At 45.4% G+C, this 21,266-nt stretch overlaps 2 protein-coding genes across 6 annotated transcripts in view; both read right to left on the bottom strand.

The window, feature by feature from the left end:
• The window catches only part of baiap2a (BAR/IMD domain containing adaptor protein 2a), a 46,869-nt gene extending 31,854 nt beyond the window's left edge, over window positions 1–15,015 (bottom strand). For 3 of the 5 annotated variants that reach the window (XM_031573144.2, XM_031573135.2, XM_031573139.2), the window contains exons 1-3: window positions 14,732–15,015; window positions 3,680–3,755; window positions 1,065–1,151 (exon numbers count right to left, since the gene is read on the bottom strand). In XM_031573144.2, the coding sequence (XP_031429004.1) occupies window positions 1,065–1,151; window positions 3,680–3,755; window positions 14,732–14,803 (235 nt within the window). In that variant the 5' untranslated portion in view covers window positions 14,804–15,015. The remainder of the gene's footprint in view (window positions 1–1,064; window positions 1,152–3,679; window positions 3,756–14,731) is intronic. The other 2 variants (XM_031573154.2, XM_031573148.2) reach the window with 1 other exon arrangement.
• A 1,764-nt stretch (window positions 15,016–16,779) lies between these two features.
• LOC105898699 (charged multivesicular body protein 6) lies at window positions 16,780–20,852 on the bottom strand. The gene is made up of 8 exons (XM_012825747.3): window positions 20,470–20,852; window positions 19,916–20,025; window positions 19,372–19,459; window positions 19,097–19,183; window positions 18,382–18,447; window positions 17,848–17,928; window positions 17,571–17,637; window positions 16,780–17,437 (listed from the first exon to the last, which is right to left on the bottom strand). Exons 1-8 carry the CDS (start codon window positions 20,533–20,535, stop codon window positions 17,388–17,390), a joined length of 615 nt encoding a protein of 204 aa, XP_012681201.1. The 5' UTR covers window positions 20,536–20,852; the 3' UTR covers window positions 16,780–17,387.
• Between the last annotated feature and the right edge of the window lie 414 nt (window positions 20,853–21,266).

Genomic DNA, 21,266 nt, shown 5'->3' with positions numbered 1-21,266 from the left:
GTGAGTGTGTGTGTGTGTGTGTGTGTGTGTGTGTGTGTGTGTGTGTGTGTGTGTGTGTGTGTGTGCATGTATGTGACAGACAAAGTCCCGCGCACAAACACACACACACGCACACACAAACACAGAGAGTGTGATGGGTGACGTGAGGTTGGAGGAGTCAGAGCCAGATTGCAGTGCTAATGGCCTTTGAGTGTGGAAGGGACAAGACAGAATAAATTCCCTAGAATAGTGTATGAAAGAAACGTTAGCAGGGAAAATCAGTCGGTGCCTGTTAGTGGGTAGAGCTCCTCAGAGAGAGGAGGAATACATTATGCACTGGCTGCTTTCATGTTCAGACTTGGGAAAGCCTAATGTCGGAAAAAAAAAAGAAAGAAAAAAAACAAAAAACATGCAGGAGTGTGTTCCCTCCTAATGCCGATCTTGGGAGGCAGGAGGATTCAACTAACTCAAATGGCATTCACTAATAGATGGGAGATATATCATTCCTCTGGTTCCTGAAAGACATACCATCTATGATAATCCATAAATTGCCAACCTTATGGACCTCAGTCTCATAACCACACACACACAGTTCAACCGCTGGCAGTTCTGTGCAACCCGCTATCCAGTGGAAAATAAAGCAGTATTTCAAAATAAAATGTGCAAGCCTCCCTCTTCATCCCCTCCAGGGGTGAACTTTAAACAAATGAAGATGCTGCACCCCTAAGCCCCATAGAAGCGTAGAGCAGCACTATGTTCATTGGCACTGCATGGCCCACTGGATGTTCCCCAGCAAGCTCCAGCAAAACAGTCTATCAAAACAAAGCCCTATGCAACCTCACAGAAAAACAATCACTCAATTGATTTTTGGCGAAAAGGTCGGGGAAAGATAAAAGTTCAGGACGAATTCAAATAGATATAAAATACAATTGATATTGCACAGCAAAGTCCCAACTCGATTGGCTGAATAGATTTCAGGAGTGGCACAGTTGACCAGTATGTGCTCCTAGCATGGCGCCTTACTTCTGACGTGTAGGTTTTTATGCGCTTCCCCCAGGCATACAGCTGACCAGTCAGTCACTCACCTAAGTCTTTGGATCCTTGGCTCTCACTGGCCAGCTCCCCCATCCGCACTAGGGCATCAAAGTAGCCCTTTGCTGCAAATGTCACACCTGAGGAGAGGGAGGAGAGGAACTGCATGAGTGGAAGAGTACATGGATAAATAAGGAATGAACTGGCCTCAATACTCTCCTAATGCGTGAGCACCCACAGTCAATGCAAATGTAGGTATACCCTCATTTCATATATACAAATGTAGGTTTTTGTTCACACACACACACACACAAATGTAGGTTCATGTTATACACACACTCACACACACACCCACACTCATGGCAACACACACACACACACACACAAAAATGTAGGTTCATGTTATACACAAGCTCACACACACCCATGACAATGCCACTCTCCACACACACACACACACTTTAGAGACTGCAAATGTGGTTCTCCACTCCTGCTTGCCTCTTGCTGCTATCTGAGAATCCCTAACCAGCAGTGAGGCTGGAGTGGCATCTCACCTCCCTCATTTAGCCAGCAGATAAAAGCCTGACTGAGTTTACATCGGCCAAGCAGCGGCGCTGCCACGTGGACGACACCGACACGGGTCGCTCGGGCAGCTGCCCATTAAGAGCGTCAGCCAGTCTAGACCGCGGGTCACCGAGTCTGCTAATCGCAGACGGCGGGAGGTGAAGGTACCTATATGCTACCGCGCAGGAGCCGCTAACGAGCTGGAGGGATCTGATCTGATGGAGATCTGATCCTCCGTCATCCGTTCACAAACATATGCCATCTGGATCCGGATGAGGGGGGGGATCTGCTTTTCTGGAGAAAGCCTGCGTGGCCTGAGAGGGTGCTCTGGTGTGCTGAACTGAGTCAGTGTGAATGGGAGCAGAAGCAGCCGGTTCTTGGGACAGTGGATGCGGGCCTCAGCGTAGAGTGAAGCAAAACTACTCTTCGTTTTGGACGCTTTGGACGATTTGGCACGAATACAAAGTTATGCCGGATGAAGTTGGCTCGACCTTCCGCTCGTTTACAGGTCCCCGTTGAGCGATTATTCAGGTCTAATTTGCGGATGAATTATGCAGAAATCTGTCAGACAGATGGGGCCGGTGCCCACGGACGCCCGCGAGGTGAGACTGATGGGAAACGGATCACACTCCTCTCTCAGTCTCTCGCAATCTCTCTCTCTCTCTCTCTATCTTTTTATCTATCTATCTATCTCTTCTCCTCCATCTCTTTCTCATCTTTTCGCTCTCTTGCCTGCCTCTGGAAGATGGCCTCTAGACCAGCCCAGGATTACACACATGATAATCTCTGGACCAATTACAGCAGCAGAGCACATGGCACAACACAACAATGGCTTCCCTGGCTCCATGGAAAGATGGGGAGAGGAGGTTTTCCAATATGCTCTCCGCTTTAGTGGATATTCCTCCTACACACCGAGCAAGGGCTGAGTGGAGTGTGGAGGGGGCTGTTATTCAGCTTGTGATGGGTATACACAAGACTCCAGAGAGCGGAAGGGGGTCTCTGCTGGGGGTGGGGTGAGGTGGGGGTTGTCACTGTAAAGAGGATTTGGAGCTCAGGTTGAGGACAGATGCCCAGAACCCAAGAAGCCTGCAGCCTCCCTAATTCACCCCCCCCCCCCCTGAAGCCTCCCTAATTCACCCCCTCCTGTAGTCTCCCTAATTCACTCCCTTCATTCATCTACCCATTGACTCATTCAGACCAATAGGTGTGTGTAGACCTATACATTTCAGAACACTCATCTGCTCCCCTCTCTTCCTCCTTTTCTTCTATTTGCACCATGTGTCGTGTGTGCTATAGTGTCTGATTTCGATCCTGGATGGAAGCATAGGGACCATAGCAGCCAGTCTTCCAAAGCCCCCCCCCCAAACACACACACACACACACACACACACACACACACACACACACACACACACACACACACGACCAGAGCCTCTTACTGTCCACAGACAATCTGTCCAAAAGCTAAAGCCGCTCTGAACAATGGAGCACCATTCAGATAAAACGGTTCCTTTTGTGTCTCTGCCACTTGGTTTTATTCTGGTCACCATAATCAGCCAGACACTGGACTCCCAGAGCTTTGATGTGGAGATCCTGCCCTCTCTCAGGTTCGGTGGGGGGTGGGGTGATGCGGGAATGAGGAGAGGCACAGGTTGGTTGCAGAGACTAAAGTGGGTGCATCCCTCACCCCAACACTACTGGCCAGCCCAGCCTGAGCTGACCGGAGGGGAGCGCACAGGGACAAAGCCTAGAGAGATCACTCCTGGCTGTTTATCTTGGCCATGATTTGTTGTGTCACTCGTGAATCAACAAAAGGATCCCGGGAGCCATTATCTGCACGGGTGAATCTGATTATCGGGGACTCTTGTTTGCGTTGGACCCTGGGCGCGATAAGGCTGTGGTGGTGGCGGCAGCAGCAGTGGTGGTGAAGGCTATCTAACGTGTCACTCGCCGTGATAAAATATGGTCTTTCTACTTCGCAAAATGGAGCGGCACAAAGGAAGCTAGAGGCAGGAGGGTTTGGCTGCCTGCCTGGATGTGAAAAACGAGGACAGAGGGAAGAGAGGAGAGGAGAGGAGAAAAAGAGAAATCTTGACGCGCTTACTGGAGAGGGCCTTCTCATAGTTCTTCCCCATGGCAACGAAGTTTCGCAAGCAGGGGTTGAACTGCTCCATGATGGTCTGAAAAAGAAACAGAGAGGCAGGGGCTCAGCTGTCAACCAGGAAGGAGGGGGAAACATCAGCATTGCCACACACACACACACACACACACACACACACACACACACACACACACACACACACACACACACACACACACACACTTACTCTCTAACACAAACACAGACATCAAAACTCATTTTTTTTCTCATTCACACACACACACACACACACACACTTGACAATTCAAGAAATAGTGGATTTTGTGTCAGATGGGTGTGTATAAATGTTTTCGTATAACCCCTTTCCTCTGGTAGTGGGTACATTAAGGGCTCAGGGGTCAGGAGCAAGGTGGTGGACATTTAGTTTCACCTCAAGCATGCATGCAGAACAACAAAAAAAGACATTGAGCATTCAAAAGGATTCACAGCATCTTTACAGAAAACGTCGCTCTCTAAAACATCTACTAGTCCATTAAGTCAGAATTCAACTGGAATAAAACACATTTGAAAAAGTGCAGTCCTGACACCTCACAGACTTTTGGTGGGAGACATTAAATGGACCAGACAGCTGTCATAACAGCCATGCCTCCATTCTCTCTCTCCCTGCAGCTTCTCCTCCAATTAGAGCAGCTCCAGCCAGCCAAGGCCCTGGGGTTAACAAAGTCCCCCAAAACGGCAACACAACCCTGGCCATGGCCAGAGCAAGCACACTCACATAATAACAACATCCCCATCTATTCCATCAAAATCAGTTGCTTCGCCATCCAATCTGTACATTTAGTCTGACTGCGTTGACCTCCACCTCATCGCTGCCTTGAACCTACGGGGAGAGTGTTGTTCTACAGAGCATTCTACACATGCATCACACAGCCTGCCCCCTTCCCCCCCCCTAACCCATGATTTGACGGCTGTGTGTATTCACAGACTCTTTGGTTTTTAATAGGCTCAGATTGAACAGAATGGTGGATGACATTTTGTTGATATCTGCACTGCAAAGAATAGTGCAAAATTTAACATTTCTGAATAAAATCAAGTCTGTGCAGAAGCCACCCAAATACAAACACAAACACACACAAACACATACACACCCAAACAGACACGCTTGCTTTCAACACCTCCATTAAAAGTGGGAAATGAAAAAGTACGGGTGGTAGTGAATTAGCTGTTTGTTCCAGCCAGACATTTGGAGGGGTGGGGGGTTGGGGGGGGGGGGGGGGTAGAGAGAGAGAGAGAGAGAGGCAGGCATCGTCCCCTGACATTAATAGGCCAGAATCAAAGGTCACCTTCCTGCGTCTGCCAAAGTTTCTGCACAGCTCTGAAAGTGGGTCTGGCCCTGATGGGGGACACAGATAAGGAGGCTGTGAGGGAGCAGAGAGAGAGAGAAAGAAAGGAGAGACAGACACACAGAGAGAGAGAGAGAGAGAGAGAGAGAGAGAGAGAGAGAGAGAGAGAGAGAGAGAGAGAGAAAGAAAGAAAGAAAGAAAGAAAAGACAGAGACAGAGACAGACCTTTCCTTAAGGAAAGAAAAATAGTTCCAGTAGAGGAAAGCAACTTGGAGAGATAAGAGGGGACAAACAGTAAGGCAAGAAGAGAGAAAAGAGAGACAAAGTGAGAGGGAGAGAGAGAGACAGATGAAGGGGGGAAAGAGAGAGCGAGAGAGGTAATCTTCAGACTGAAGAGCAGAGGTGTGTGCACTGCTCATGTAGGACCGAGGACATGATTGGCTTGAACACTGTAAACACTCACATGCATGAAGAGCTTTCCATCAAACCAATCAAGGTGTTACACATCAGTTTCTTTTCCCCACATCCTTTCCAGTGATGCCATTAGAGGGATGAAGATAGCACATCCAACTCCACACAAGGACTGGAACACTCATCAAAACACACAAACACAAACACACACCACAGCGTAGATTGTTTTTGAAATCGCAAACTGAAGGCTTGATAAGGATCAACTGAAGACAGAGTGAAGATGTGTCGTCCCACATGTTTTCATCTCAATCTGCATCTACGGCTCTCCCTCTCTCTGTATGTGTGTCTGTCTGTCTCCATCTCCTTACATAATGAAGCAGCTTGTCTTGTTGAGGAAGAGCAGTATAGAAACCCCACCACACACACAGTCTTTTTCTCTCACATAGATGCACACACACGCTGAATACATAGAAAAGGGAGCCTGTTCTGTGGAGGTGGGAGGCTTATGTAACATACGCCCAAGCCCAGGACAGAGCTGTTGTGGCAGGACTTCTACAACCAGAGCAGGCAGGAGCCCAGAGCCCCACAGCCAGTGGGAGGCAGTAGCGCCACACACACACACACACACACACACACACACACACACACACACACACACACACACACACACACACACACACACACACACACACACACACACACACACACACACACACACACACACGTCTTGGGTGAATCCAGGGACGGAGTACTTTTGAATATGTGTGTGTTTAGGTGTCTCTGCACTTGTGTGTGAATAGGATAGGCTGGCTGCAGCTTGTAGCTCCAAATCACTCAATTCCAAGCAGCTCATACAGTTGATCGACAAAGAGCTTCTCGCCCTCGCCATCCAAAAGGTCAGCCATCTTTGAGGTCAGTGAGGTTTGTCTATCTCTGCAGTCAGTCACATAAACATGCGCCTGCTTTCCTATGGGAACTAAGCCTTTGTAGCATGTATCATGTATCATGTAGCATGTAGCGCGAGCCGTTCCCAATGGGTGCTGGTCCACAGGCGCAGACACACAGAAGGGAAGTGCAGCATCCAATAGCAGCTCTACTCGGTGTCCCAGGCTTGGCCTTGTGATTAAAGTTTAATGGCAAAGCATCGGTGAAGGGATCACTGACGGGCCTACTTACTGTCAGCAGATTTTTCTCCTCCCTCTGCTCTCTCCCTCCCTCTCTTTCTCTCATTCTCGCTCATCAGAACATAATGAATGTGATTATCATGATCCATTAGGGAGGAAAAAAAAACAACAACTGAGCATGCTCAGAGAGTAGGTAGGTCATCCACAATGATGAGGAAATGGAGGTTAAAGAAGCCTGTGCACTGCAGGAAATTAGAAAGCCAATTACAAGCAGTTCTTTTTCACATGGTTATTTCATGCGTGTCCCAGCGCAACCATGTGTTTGTGTGTGTGTGTGTGTGTGTGTGTGTGAGAGAGAGTGAGCCCGTTAGCGTTCCGCTAATCCTGGCTAATGGACCTAACTGGCCATATAACACACAGCCAATGAGTGAGACAGTCGCTGTAGGAAGAACCTGGCAGTGGTTTCTTTTCCCTATTTGGTCATTGTTGCTAATTTTACCATCCCAGTTCTCGTGTGCTACATCTGCCATCCTAATTGTCAGAGCTAATTGGACTAGGGGGCCGCGAGGCACGGAGTGACAGAGCGAGAGCTGGGTTATTCCTGACTTTCTGTAAGGTGCTTGGTGGAGGGTGGGAATCAAACTTCAATGACATAGCAAGAAGATAACAAACAAAATGGAGGACTTGTTTTTTCCCCCACTCTGCTGTGTCTTTGGTTGTTAAATAGATGCTTGCGTGGAAAAAAAAAACAACTAACCAAGTGGAGGCGTGCATTCGTTTGTTTTACTTTGGACTTTGTTACATAATCGGTCCAGCGGACAGGCCAGAGAGAGTGGTCTTCGGGGGGGAAGCCAAGAGGGTCATCACACATACACTCCATTTGGTTGTGGGGGAGGTCAGAGAGGTCAGCATACGCAGGGGCAGGAGTGAATCATTTAGCTGTCAGCAAGACATTTCTCCTGAGTGCAGACGAGGAGAGGGCGAGGGCAGATTATATGTTATTGAGGGGGCAGGCCACTGCACGCTGAGTATGAGCCCAAAGGCGCTCAGATCCCCCCCCCCCCCCCACCTCACACACTCCTGTATCCCGTTCTCTCTTCCCCTGGCGTTCCCTCCCCCTATCCCTTTCTCCCCGTTTCCTCCGATTCTCTCCCTCCTTCTTCAAACTCAGTTGTCAATTCCCCCCCCCCCCCCCCCCCGCATCAAAAACCATGCTCTTCGAAAGCCAGGCAAATCAAATATGATCCGCGCTTAGTAGCAGCCATCACGCTCCTAAAACCATCTGGCTTCACAGGCTGCGATGTAGATCTTCAGTGTGTGGTTGCAAATCTCTCCCCAAATCAGAGAAATCACAGAAAAAAAAACAGCGCCACTTGGGCATCATATGGCCCGTGGTTGGGGGGTGGAGGGGTGAAGGGGTGGATGGGTGGAGGGGGGGGGATGGGCTGGGGGATGGTGAGCATGTGTGTCGTGCCCCGTCTCCCCTCAGCGAATATGAGGCAATCAGAGAGGAATGCGCAGAGTTGAGCAACTGTATCAGGAGAATGACGAGCACGCTGCTTCTCCCTCCCCTGACCTGTCTTAATCACATCAGCAGGACATGCTGATCAGGGGGGCAGGGAGAGGAGCCTAGACTGGAGCTCTACTCACACAGAGGAGGGGAGGGGAGGGGAGGGAAGGAAGGACCCTGTGGAAAGAACCTCAGGGAGTAATTAAATCAACAGCGAGCGGCTGAGTTTTTTTGTCAAATCTTATCACACACAGTCTTATCAAACATTTGGCTTCAGCTATAAGGACATTTACGAAAAAGAACAACTGTCATTTGGCTCTATTGTGTTTGTGTGTGTTTACCAGTAGGACTTGGACTGTGTGTGTGTGTGTGTGTGTGTATATATATTCACTGCTGTGCCACTCAGAGGGGTAATGAGACTCATGGGGAAGCCAGTGTTTTTGGATGCTCTTGGAACAGCTCATGAATTTAAACACGGAACATAGTGTGCTCACTTCATATGTGTTTACTGCAGTCTTAAACAAGCATGATTGGTTTCCCTATACGTGTACACAAGCACTCATCATTTTTCACCTAATAATGTAAACATGCACCATATTAAGCTTTGTGCTGGCTCAATTGTTGCTCTTTCTCAGAGTAGTGACGAGGTAATCTGAGAGGTATTGGGAGTGGTTCTTTCCAGCTTCATGCCATTCAGTATAATTTTAAACAAAGTTCAATTCCAACTACCGTAGCAAATGAATCCCATTCGAGGATGTTCAGACCACAAAGAACGAGGTCTGGAATTGCCAGGCTAAATCTGAACTCAGTAAGAACCAAAGAAACAGGCTAAATCTGAACTCTTTTCTACATAGGGTTCTGCAGTAAGAACCAAAAAACATCTAAGCTGTCCAATGACTGAGGTTGCACTGCACTGATGAAATGAACAGGCAAGAAAATATAAACTATTTGATTCCCGAACCAGATTAACATTTCGTCATTAAAATGTAAAAAAGCAATGTAGATTTATTTTTATTTAGCTGAACGTATTAAAAGTTGCCCAGAAGTAAAGTATGATAGTAACAGTGAAAGTAGAAGTCCTAAAATGTCTCCAAAACACACACACAGATCTTCTCAGCTAGTGTCACTCAGCACAGGTTTTAAAATCCTTGAGTTTCGCTCGCTGGTCGGGCGGCACCAAAACATGAACGATGAGCCCAGCTGCCAGGGACCCAGATTCACCACAGCGTTAGGAGCGGGTCGGGTCGGCCCGGGGGGGCCCAGGGCTCAGCTGCACTCTGGAGATGCACATCTCACACTGGGCTTATGTGCCGCAGTGCAGTGAGGACCACAGCCAAGGCTGCTTTATTATGAGCAGAAAGACTCTCTGCACAGGAGCTCACAACAAAGAATTCAAGGAGGGAGAGAGAGAGAGAGTTACTGAATGCTATAAAAGATGGCGGAAATGATCAATATGACACAGCACAACATCAGTCCATAGCCAGCAGTGGACTGCGGGGACTGCGACCCAATTAAAACTTTCGCCTGGAAACCAAATCGCGATCATCTACACTGCAGGACAACATCAGGCAGGCCGTCATGTGCTCAGGCGGGGAGGAATGTTCAGCATAATGTCCATCCACTCCCTCCTTTCCCATCCAAAAACAGATGTCTGAGGCTGCAGGGGACAGGCAATGATGACCCAGTGAACATTCAGCGATCTTAAGCAAGATCCTCCTACGTTCTCACACACACACACACAGTTCTCTCCCACAAACCGTGCATTACCTGTTTCCATGGAAACCCCCTGATCATGTTCATCATGTCTTTCTTTTTCCTGCCTGATTGATTACTTCTCTTTGAGCTTTTTATTGAGTGCTGATCAGGAAAGGATTTCTAACAACTGTGTTGTTCCTTCTGGGAAGTGATTGAACTAAGATGGAATGGTCTCTGTGCTGGAATGATTCCAAGATTCCAATTCCAAGACAGGCTATTTTTTTCCATTGGATGCAGCAGTAAAAGAATGGCACCATAAATGGTGAGGTCTCTTCCTGTATATCAGATACTGTTTTCTTTATTCAGATTAGAAACATAGATTGACACCAGATACAACAGCTGACTTAATGCATGTTAACTGAGAAAAAAACATAGTTTCAGAGAAGTCTTGAAAAAGTAAAATAATACAGAAGATCGAGGACTACCAATTGAAAAAAAACTAAACAAACAAACACATAAAGTGACTGTGTGAAATGGTAAAACAAACCCAGTAGCAACAGCTGTTCTACACAAAAAGCCTTGAAGTTGTCCCTTGATAGAGAAAAAATAAATGCATGCAAGTCACTTCAGGTCTAATCAGATTTAATCTAACTGCAAAAATAAAGATTCTGAAAGCGTGGTTGCTTCAGTTGTTTACATAACCCCTGACCCTGGCTTCACCCCCATACTACAGAAATCCATTCCAGAGACTTCTAGAATTCTCTATGACATGACAGGATTCTCTTGCCTCACAATGTCAAGTCAGATCTTGACCGCTGCATTTCCAGCTACATCTAATGTAACCAACCCAAGCCAAATTGCCCAGAAAAAAAATACATATAATATATACTGTATATATATATATATATATGGCCAAACGGAGGTCTCCATCCTCTAGCAGCCAACTAGTTCTTCTACTCTTTTGTTCCTCTCCCTCTGTGTAATTACAGCCATGAGATCTCCATGGAGTAATTAGAGACCATTTCCAAAAGGATGTGAACATCTCTCTCTTTCGCTCACACCCTCTTTCTACCCCTCTCAAAAACCCTTCCTTCCTTCTTTTAACGCCCCCCCCCCTCCACTATGAAGACCCACACACACCTTCCACCCCCTGCACACACAGCACAACTATTTGATAGGAGTCAAACAACCAGAGAGAAGGCTTGATTATAGCAGCACTCAGAGATTATGAGAGAGAGAGAGGGAGGGAGAGAGAGATGACCTTTATTGCAGACATGTCTTAGGTTGTTTACAGTTGGCACTCCCATTAATTTCCCATCATTGATCCGTCTTGCTAAGACCTGTCAAAACAAATGAACTCTGCTTATCCATCTCCTGGATACCAAGGCATGGAGAGAAAAGCCATCCTTGTGATGTGGTCTTATCAAACACAGAGCTGCTGCTTTTGTTGTCTTTTTTTTTTTTTTGCTTGATTTTGTTTCTTTTTTTTAGGCTTCGTTTAGTTGCCAGGCCAGCTCATAAATTTGATGGGCTGAGAAAGTGCTTTTTTTCCTGCGAGCGAGCACTCTCTCCGAAGAGAAACCACTGACAATAAGACAACACAGAAGCTTGGAGATAATCCACCCCCATGGTCTGTGGGAAGGTGGGCGGCAGGGAGGCCATATTCACCCTGTCTTATGAAACCCTCTCTAATACACTTTGCACAGCACCAAATTAATGTCACTGCATCTCTGGCAAAGAAGTCTCACAGTGCCTGAGGCTCTGTTAAAAAATAGCTTTTATTTCAGTCCAGATACAAAAGCTTTATGAGAATGAAATTCAATCCAAAAGCTTTTAGAGAGAGAACAAATGGAAATATGGAAACTGCTGGTCCAATCATGTATGGTGATACAAATGTACGTACGTTTAGTGATCTACTTCATAGTCTGATATGCACTGAAATCTAATGGGAGTAGACAGAGGGCTGTGAAGAGAAATTGGTACTGCAGTGGTGGTGAGTGTCTGCCACTGATTTGCTCGCCGCTACCTCACCACAACTGTTACCAAACACTTCTTTGGAGTGAACACTTGTCAATAAGGGTGTAATGGCCCCCATACATTTTACAAGGACACACACACACACACACACACACACACACACACACACACACACACACACACACACACACACACACACACACACACACACACACACACACACACACACACACACACACACACACACACACACACACCTATTTCACTGGCACCCATCTAAACTCCTACATCTCACCAGGGTGACATGACAGAAACAGTTAATAGCATGTTGTTGCTAAGAAACCACCTGTCCAGGTCTCCCACGTGAAAAATAACTGAACTGCCCTGCTCTCAGCTTTAGGGAGAGAAGAAAAGTAATGAATGATTTCTCTCTTCGCTCATGTATATGTAACACCATTAAATCGAGGCCCTGGGAGGAAAATGATATAACTCTCAACACCTACAAGTGCACCAAAATGGCATTAGAGAAATGAGTGTTCTAGATACACCAGTCAAATTACAGAAGACTTATAGGTGAGTGTATCAGGGAACCAACACACCTGAATTTTTCCATTTTAGAAACCGTGTCTGCCATGGGAATCATGACGACGTCAGAGGAAAAACTGACACACGAGGAAAGATTGCTGGAAACCACATTCCAGTGACTATTATTTACCTGGGGATTTAAGGAGAGGCACACCTTAGTCAAGGAGGGAGAGAGAGAGGGAGAAAGAATGGTCCTTTGTCCTCAGGAGCAAAGGCCCATATCAAGTCTGTGAGACAACACCCGCCAATGAGGTATGGGGTGAATAAGGCCCCAATGAGCTCCAAGTGAAAGAGCCATGTTCATCCCACAGGTCTGCTGGATCTAGAATTCTGCTAATTGGCACATTCAGAGGCGACAACATTCAGAAAAGGATTCCCACTCTGACCCTTCCCCTTTCCACTCCTCTTCCACTCCTCTCAACTCCTGAGCTCTTCCTCCCTCCCCTCTCCAGTTCACTCAATTAAACCCCCATGCTGAGACTTACGCCATACTAAGAGGCTTGACCTGAGCTCAGCGCCTCAGCCAGACAGCCAGCCAGGTGGATCCCAACCAGTGATGTCACCTGTCTGGAACGCAGAGGGCCAGTGTGGCTCCCGTCATAATCACAACTCAAGTCCATGTCCGAGTCTACTTGGCCAACAAGTACAGTTCACAGCTCATTCAGATGTCACTAACAATGAGAGAGAGAGAGAGAGATCAGGGATGACTAATAGGAATAGTCCCTTCATGCCTGAGAGCAAGGAGTGCCTCTCCACAGAACCACAAGTCATTCATACAGGTGTATACACACACACACTCAACTTCTGCACGTTCACTCACTCACACACACACACACACACTCAACTTCTGCACGTTCACTCACTCACACTCACACACACTCAACTTCTGCACGTTCACTCACTCACTCACACACACACACACACACACACACACACACACACACACACACACACACACACACACACCTCCCTGAAGGACACACAAGCAGACGTACACACCTTTGTAGTCTGTTTGAGTCACAGTCCTGCAGTTGGTAACCTTATCTTACCTTAACCTAATCGTATCCTGTCACACACACACTTCCTGTAAATGAAATGTTGTGGAAGACCCCTTGATCATGTACAACAGCACATTCATATGAAGAGTGCACCAGATCTCCCAGACTGTCAGTCACACCCTGATGCCACTCGACTGGTGGTGACAGTCAAATCAACAGTAGGGTCATCATGTCACGCCTGCCTGTCTGTTGGTCTGCCTGTTCCCATCGGCCATGCTGGATCAATCTGGGCCTCTGTGGGAGGGCCCCGGACCTCCAGAGCAGGGGTGCACTAGAACTGATTACTCTGGTAAGCCTTTGGGTTAGGCTGAAACAGGCTGAATTGGGAACTGTTGGTGCAAGTTACTGCTCCATGTTTTAATTTGTGAAGAGGGTGAACTGGGAAAATTGATCAATGTCATAGGTTCAAATATTCATGATGGCAACTATGGTATGGTCATGGTCCACAAATGATATGGCCTGTCTTTCCAGCATGATGTTTGATTCATTTGCAATTAGGCCAAATTTCCTTTGACTGTACCCTTGAAAATCACCATCCCACCTCTCATTGTGTCAATGATACAGCCCTGAGGTCCTACACCGGGGTTAAATTGTTACAGTGTCTTAGGCAAACTTCAGCTATACCTGTTGCGACACAGCCGCCCGACCTCTTTTAAAGAAAACACACCCTGGAATGTCCCTCAGTTCCCAAGTGCCAATGCTAACATGAGTTGAAAGCCTACGCTTCTGTTCTTCGGCAACTGAGTAATGTAGCTCAACATGAGTGGTGTAATCTAACCGTAGCTACAAGGTGCAAGTGAGCGCATGTATGTGCCCGTGAATCACGCAGAGTGGGCCTACCGCTCCGCAAATGATCTACACAGGCAAACGCGGACAGAGACACTTCTGCAAATAATGACTCAACTTTACAAACTACAAGACATGACACCGTGGACACAGCCCACAAAAATCCCTATTCAGGCACCGATGAGCCACACACCTAATTTGCTAATAAATCGTACGTTCAGTTCCCAAAGCCTATACGTGTCACACGAAAAGCAATATAGTTTTAGTAAAATTAAGAGGGTACCATATTGGAGAGGCAATCATCAATGCAGTGAAGCAGGAAGCTATAACCTACATGAATGAAACATAGCCTTATGGTTGTCTTACAAATTATGGGAGTGCCAGATTTCATTAGGCTACCAGGTACAACCAGTTACCGCAAAAATCACTAACTGTCCTCAAATACGCTCTAAGGGTAGAGACAAACTACATAATGATGTATAAAATGTAAGGTAATGTTAAAGGAATCGAAATCTAATCCACCAACTTGCAAACAAAAACTTGTTTGAACAGTTCAAATACTTTACCTTGTATACATTCTCCGTTATACGGTGGACCTCGTCTGTGCGAGACATCTTAAAATCTTCTGTCAAAACCATAAACAGTGCTATTGTCCTTGTGCGGGAGTGTTTATCCAACAGACACTGTTTGGTGAAAAGGAGAGGGTGTGATGCGATTCAGCTGCGAGTTCTCCTGCAAGACACGTTGAAAAGGCAACTGCTGTCGATGCCACTCACCAACCCCTACAAGACAAGCGCAAATAGGTGGAGAGTCTGCCGATCGCTGAAGCGTAATCTAAACGCACAGCTCTCTTAATGCAACAAGGATCCGCCTCCAACTACTGAAACACCGCCCAACTCTCCACCCATCGATCCTCCTACACCTGCGTCAGGGAAGTGTTCTCTCAAAGCCTGAAAGAAATGGTCGACTTCTACATAGATATAATATATACACATAGCAATTTCTATGCACCCTCAATGCAATTCCAAACGCAGTTAGCCCTATTGTTGTACATTAACCTAACTGATGCATTATTTTCTCAAAAACTAGTGTGAAATACACACATTTGATTGAATGGATTGACTATGTCCATTGTGTACACATCACAGGAAGTACATTGTGTACATTTCACTGAATATAAAAAGGTCTAATATGATTTTAGAATAGCAGTTCAAGACTTGTATGATCATAATTGTCTGCCCCTGATCATCTAAAGAAAGTGTAGTCCTCAAACCTTCATCAAAAACCCTTGCCTATGATGCACAGCAACCCACTGGTCTGTTCTGCGAGCCTGTACTGCAAAATGTACTGTTCCACTGCAGTCACAGATCTTGGCACAGGCACAGCACACAAAGGCTTGTGGGTGGAACATTACTGTGCGCCTACATTTGGTGAGAAGTGAGAGTGACTGTTCTGTATGCGAGCCAGACAGGTGGGCAGAGCGCCGGAGAGATGCTCTGCTAAAACACAGTGATAAAATACCAAGTCAGTGTCCCCTCGCTGCATATGAACAAGAGGCCATCCTTCAAACAGATAAGAAGATGGAGGTCGTAATGCACACTGGTCCTGAGACTTGATTGTTTCCGAAAGCCTGCCTTCAGAGCACACTGCTTCCAAATGAAATGGATCACTATGACCGCCGCTGCACCACACAAGGCGCTCATAAAGTGTTTGTCAATGTTTTTTTTTCCTTTTTTCACCAATTTTTGGTTGTAATGGATGTAGCCCCACACGGCTGATACGGAATAGGTTTGTGTCCCTAGGTGTGCGACTCCCTCCACGTTAGCACCCCCTTTTTGGGCAACAGCTCCAAAACTATTTGACATCTATTCTACATCTACCACTTCACTAGCCAATATCTTGTGATGTAAAGGTTCAAACTTCATGAGATATGACACCCTGCATCACTACCACATTTTTTTGGACGCACCTCTAATTTCGCTGCAACTAACCAATTTCACTCTCTCAACAACCACTTAAGCTACAATTGTGTATGTTTATACTTGGCTACATTTGCTCACATCTGCTTAAGTTCCATTTCACTCGCTGAACAAAATGCCCGCCAACAGACAATAACAATTCACAATGCACATTATGCTTGGACCCTGTCGTTGCTTGCTGCAATAATACTACATACTGCTATGCTGTACTTGTCTACTACAGAAGGTGATGGCGAAGGGACGCCACAAGTACATTGGTAGTTAATGAAACAAATGGTATTATAATACATGCTATCATTTAAACACTGGACTTTTGTTTCCATGTTGTGGGCGAGGCTTCCCTTTGATAATTAGCGTGGGCCTCCTAATACATACTAATTAAAGTCAAAGTGCTCTTCAGAGGCCAATAAAACATGCCTTTGTTGAAGAATGATTTATACACCTCATAAAGCTGCCCCTCAAAATATGTTTAGTTTTTCTATCCAGGAGTTCAAAAAGAAAGCCCCACAGAAAACACCTGTTTGGGAATTGTATGCACACCTTTATCATCCTCCATCTATTGATGCTACAGCCCTCTTGTGGACATCTGCAGTCAGTGCAAATGCAATGGAACTTCAAAAGCTTCTCAAACTGGGTTGTTAGAAATGAATTACTTTATTTTACAAAAACTTAATTGTAAAGCAGAGACTATTACACTTGACATTTGATGCATTACTCTGTCACTACAAATGTCTGTTCTTTCATCTTTTGAGGGGGGAATTCAAGGGGACATTTCATTGTGTTACCAAAACATGCTAGTGAAAGGTTAATGTGTTTCTGATGGTGTCTGAGGGACTTTGACGAAATTAGATTGGAAGTTCTATCACAATCATGATTTACACTTATATATTACATATGGATAAACTCATTATTACAATACTTCAATGACTTTAGACCAAACCAAAAAGCTTTCCAGTTGCTCTTCATTTACTCATAATACTGCACAATTCCTTAATCAAACACTGCACTGGTAAATCTAAACATCTAAATCTAAAGGGGACTTAGAAGCCATCACCATTTGGCCTATGAATATGAATATGAATGAGCGAATTCAAAAAACTGTACGTGTGATGACCTAAATGCTTCCCATCATGCGCCCGTCTTGATCTTCTCGAAATCATCGACTACATCTTTATGAGGGAAAGAGTCTGAGGGAATTGGTCTGCGTTTGTGAAAGCGGCACAGATGATGACACCCTGATCACCTAGGCAGCCAGCATCTCTCTCTCAGCGTGGCTTTTTGACGGCTTTCTCTCTGGAAAAAAAAAGAGAAAAAAATCAATACATGAAAACAAAGACGACACAATGAGGCCACAAAGATGGAAGGAGACACCAAGGACGTGTACTGCTACAGTGTCATGGGAGGCAGTATCGGCAAAATATCAGACCTGATTCTGGCTGCGGGGCCTCTGGCAAGGGTTCTGCAGGTACTTCTGGAAGCTCTACATCTTCTCCCTTCTCAGGTGAGGACAGAAAGGATAAGCAGAAAACAATCACAATCATAACCACAACAGTGTTCCACTCATAACCTAGGCTGTAGCATAGCCCTCAAAATCTCAGTTTTCATGGTAAAACGTAGTCTGGAAAAGAGTTGCGAAATCAGAGATTTTACTAACTCCATTCTGGAAATGGTTGAGGTGACAGTAAAAGCCCAGCTGAGCTCACCTGAGTAATGGCCTCCAGCTCCTGCAGCACGGCCTCTTCATCCTCCTGGGTCAAAGAGCCTGCCAGCAGCTCATCAATTTGCTGCAAGATTGAGAACAGTTACCACACATGTGCTTTACCCAAAGCAATTTACCAACACTTTCTAGTGTTTGTGCTGCCCGAGAATTTAAAAGGGGATGGCTACAGATTTGTTATTACAAAGCAATAGTTAACGTATGACTGGAACCCCTCTAAAAGTGTCCAGTTTATTCTCGGGCACTCTCTAAGCTTGGGTTTTTGGTTTTGTATTATCCTTTGTATGCTTCCCATAAACCCATAACTTTGGCTCACGTGGATGCAAGCTTTAGCAGAGGAGATAAAAGAATGGAGAATAGCCGGGGTTCATGTGTGAGTCATTCAACAATTTCATGTGGGGGGAGGGGGGGCACTGACCAGGGATAGACTAGAGGTAAACATTAGCTCTTAACCAGTAGTTCAAAGGCAAGCCCATCTCTAATAATAGGTGATTTAACAAAGGGGAAAAGAAAGAGTCACCTTCTGATACTCTACAGCATCCTCTGTCTCCTCAAGAATTCTCTCCACCTCCTCAAAGGACATGACCTAAGGGAAAAGAGTATTACACATTCTATATCACACAATTCATAAAGATGGATTAATTAACCGCTTTCCTCATTTTTAATTCTGTAAGCTATAAAAGGTACAATATCTTGGTATTCTTCCAAAGCAAATTTGAATGTGAACAACAGTCCCCAAAGGTTTCGGTTTGTCAGTCTTATTGAACAGAATGGGTGGCGACAGATTTCCTTTCACAGCTTTTCTTAGCTAATCTCAGCCTTCTTAAATCAGAGGAGTAGTTAACTGGACATCCTGAATGTCAGTCAAAATGAGAATGCCACTGATGGATGGGCAGTAACACAGAGAAGAGAAGAGAAGGGAAGGGAGGAACCTAGAGGTTTCCTTTCAAATCAGTAGTTAGCACAATCTCAATTAGCTCAGTTACATACTGTCACTTTAAGATGAAATGTCTGTGTGAAAGGTTTGAGGGAAAGGCTTCTACTGGAATGGAACAGAGTATCCAAGCATATGCAGTTCTGCTCGCATTCTGGGATTTGCTCCCTAATACTTTAATCTGCAAACAATGGGGAGCTCTACCAGCTCATAAAAAAAACAAAAAAAAACACCCTAGGCACTCTTTCACCCCACAGAGCACATGGCGTTGGCAGAGCGAGAAAAGGCAGACAAACTGTACCTCATGCATCTTCTTGAGGCACTCATTTCCATTCTTCAGTCCCTCAATGACTTTCATTTCAATCTGAGCAAATTCGATGTCTTGCACCTGGACAATGCAAATGTAACATTTGAGTATACTACTTGGCAACAATGAGAAAAACGACCTGGGCTCATAACACGAAGAAAATATTAGACTTAGAGCAAAGTAGTTAAACTAGCTTACTGGGGCAAACAATTCAGACAGGTTTGTACAGGTATTGTAAATGACGTGTATCAACTTCAGTGGCTCCTCACCATGCGCTCCAGATTATCAATCTGATTCTCAGTCTTGTCCAGTAACCGGTCCTGGTAGCGCTTCTTCTTGAGCAAGAGAAGAGCCCTCCTGGTGACAACAATAGAGGCATGTTTTAAAGCAGCAATAAGGAGTTCTGTTCCAAAACTAGCAAGCTAACTAAAAGACATGCAAAGACCTTCCAACAGATTCTTCCAACTTCATACACACCTTTTACCAACACACGAGTAGACACAGACTAAGTATTGAAATGGCTACATAAGCCAGCATACTGGGAGCTCTGAGCAAGGCCTCTTGTGAAGCCTAGATCAGTTACACATCAAGGTACATCTTAATTAAGGTCGCTTCTGCTTGAACTCAAAGATCTGATTAGTATTTATAACGGCAGAGGGATTGATGCTTGGAGATTAAGATGCAACAAGTACATTACAATTGAGGAGCCCTGACAGGTTAAGCAAACAAAGGTCTTTACTTGTGAGTGGTTGACATTTCTAGATGCATTCTGTGTATAATAAAGTGAGTGTGTTGCACTGCATTTGCCCTTACTCTCTCTTTCCATCCTTCAGGAGCTGCTTGGCAAGAGATCTCTCTTTCTCCAGCTGAAGAGTAATCCTCTTCTGATACTGCCTCAGCTTATCCCTTTGCTGTTTCAGTTGCTGTAACCCAAATAACTTTGTCAGACTGTAAACAAGGAAAGATTATTTAACAGTACTGTGGCAGTTCCACAGTAACCATGTCAGATAATCAAAAGACTGAACATGCAAGTAAACGTTAATGTAAAGCTGTGGCCGTTGCAGTGTGCCAGGCGCTGCTAATACAACCAAAAACCTCACATTACTTCCATGTGATGTCTTTCTATTTATTACCTACCGTATGAAAATCTCAGCTATTCGTAACCAGTTAACGTTAGCAAGTTAAAGGAATGCCTTGAAGCAGGCGTAACTTTGCTAACCACTTAAGGCAAGCTATTAGGTTGGCTATTAGGCTGACAACCGTTGACTAACTTCGGTGTTAGCCATGTTGAGTCAGCTACCTGTCAACAATGGGTTGAGATGTCAGCCTACAGACACATGCAAATGTTGGCAAATATGATGACTAACCAAAACCGCTCTGTCTTGCTCGGTGACTCGACTGGGGCGTCCTTTTCTTCCGAAAACGTTTCCCATTACGAAGCCACATCCCCGCCACTCTGCTGCTGATGTGCAGCTAGCTAGCTAGCTAGCCAACCTAGCTAATGGTTTGTTGTTGTAGTACAAGCAAGCTAGTTGCTACTACAAATTGCATCTCAATCCCCACCACCGACAGAAACAGCTGATATATTTTCATGTAATTCGATTTCTAAATTATCTTAATCTATACAGTAGTTACAGTAAATCAGCATGAGATTAATTTGGCGCTAACAACAGCTACAACACCAAACCCTAAGAGCTTCTATCAGTAACAGGTTCGGTTGAGATGACAGTCGGAGAGCGAACTACCAAACTTGGATTTTGTTGTCCTGTGCTGCCACCCTTCGACAGACTTTAGACAAACCTTTAACATTTCTATGTTAAACTTGTCTAGACGAGACAGAAACACTGAAAGTCAGGTATGAAATCGTTATGCATTAATCACAGACATATGTTACATATGTAGCGAAATAACAACTGTTTCCAAATCTTAGAGATAATATTCAATCAGAGTCCGGAGTGCAATAAACTGAAGTTGTATTCAATCCTGCAGACATTTCATCCAAAACGAGAGTGGTGGTCCATGGAGCAGCTCTGACTAAAAAACCCAGCGCACTAACTATTTATAGGGCATATTCCGTCACTTATTTCCAAAACATCTTTCAAGGTGCCGAAACAGCTGTGTCCTTATCAGTAGTTTCACCCCTCCTGGTTAGGAATGTCAAGGC

Source organism: Clupea harengus, chromosome 1, assembly GCF_900700415.2.
Source record: "Clupea harengus chromosome 1, Ch_v2.0.2, whole genome shotgun sequence".
Taxonomy (NCBI): domain Eukaryota; kingdom Metazoa; phylum Chordata; class Actinopteri; order Clupeiformes; family Clupeidae; genus Clupea; species Clupea harengus.
Note: the sequence above shows the minus strand (reverse complement) of the source record. Positions and strands in the feature narration are given on the sequence as shown.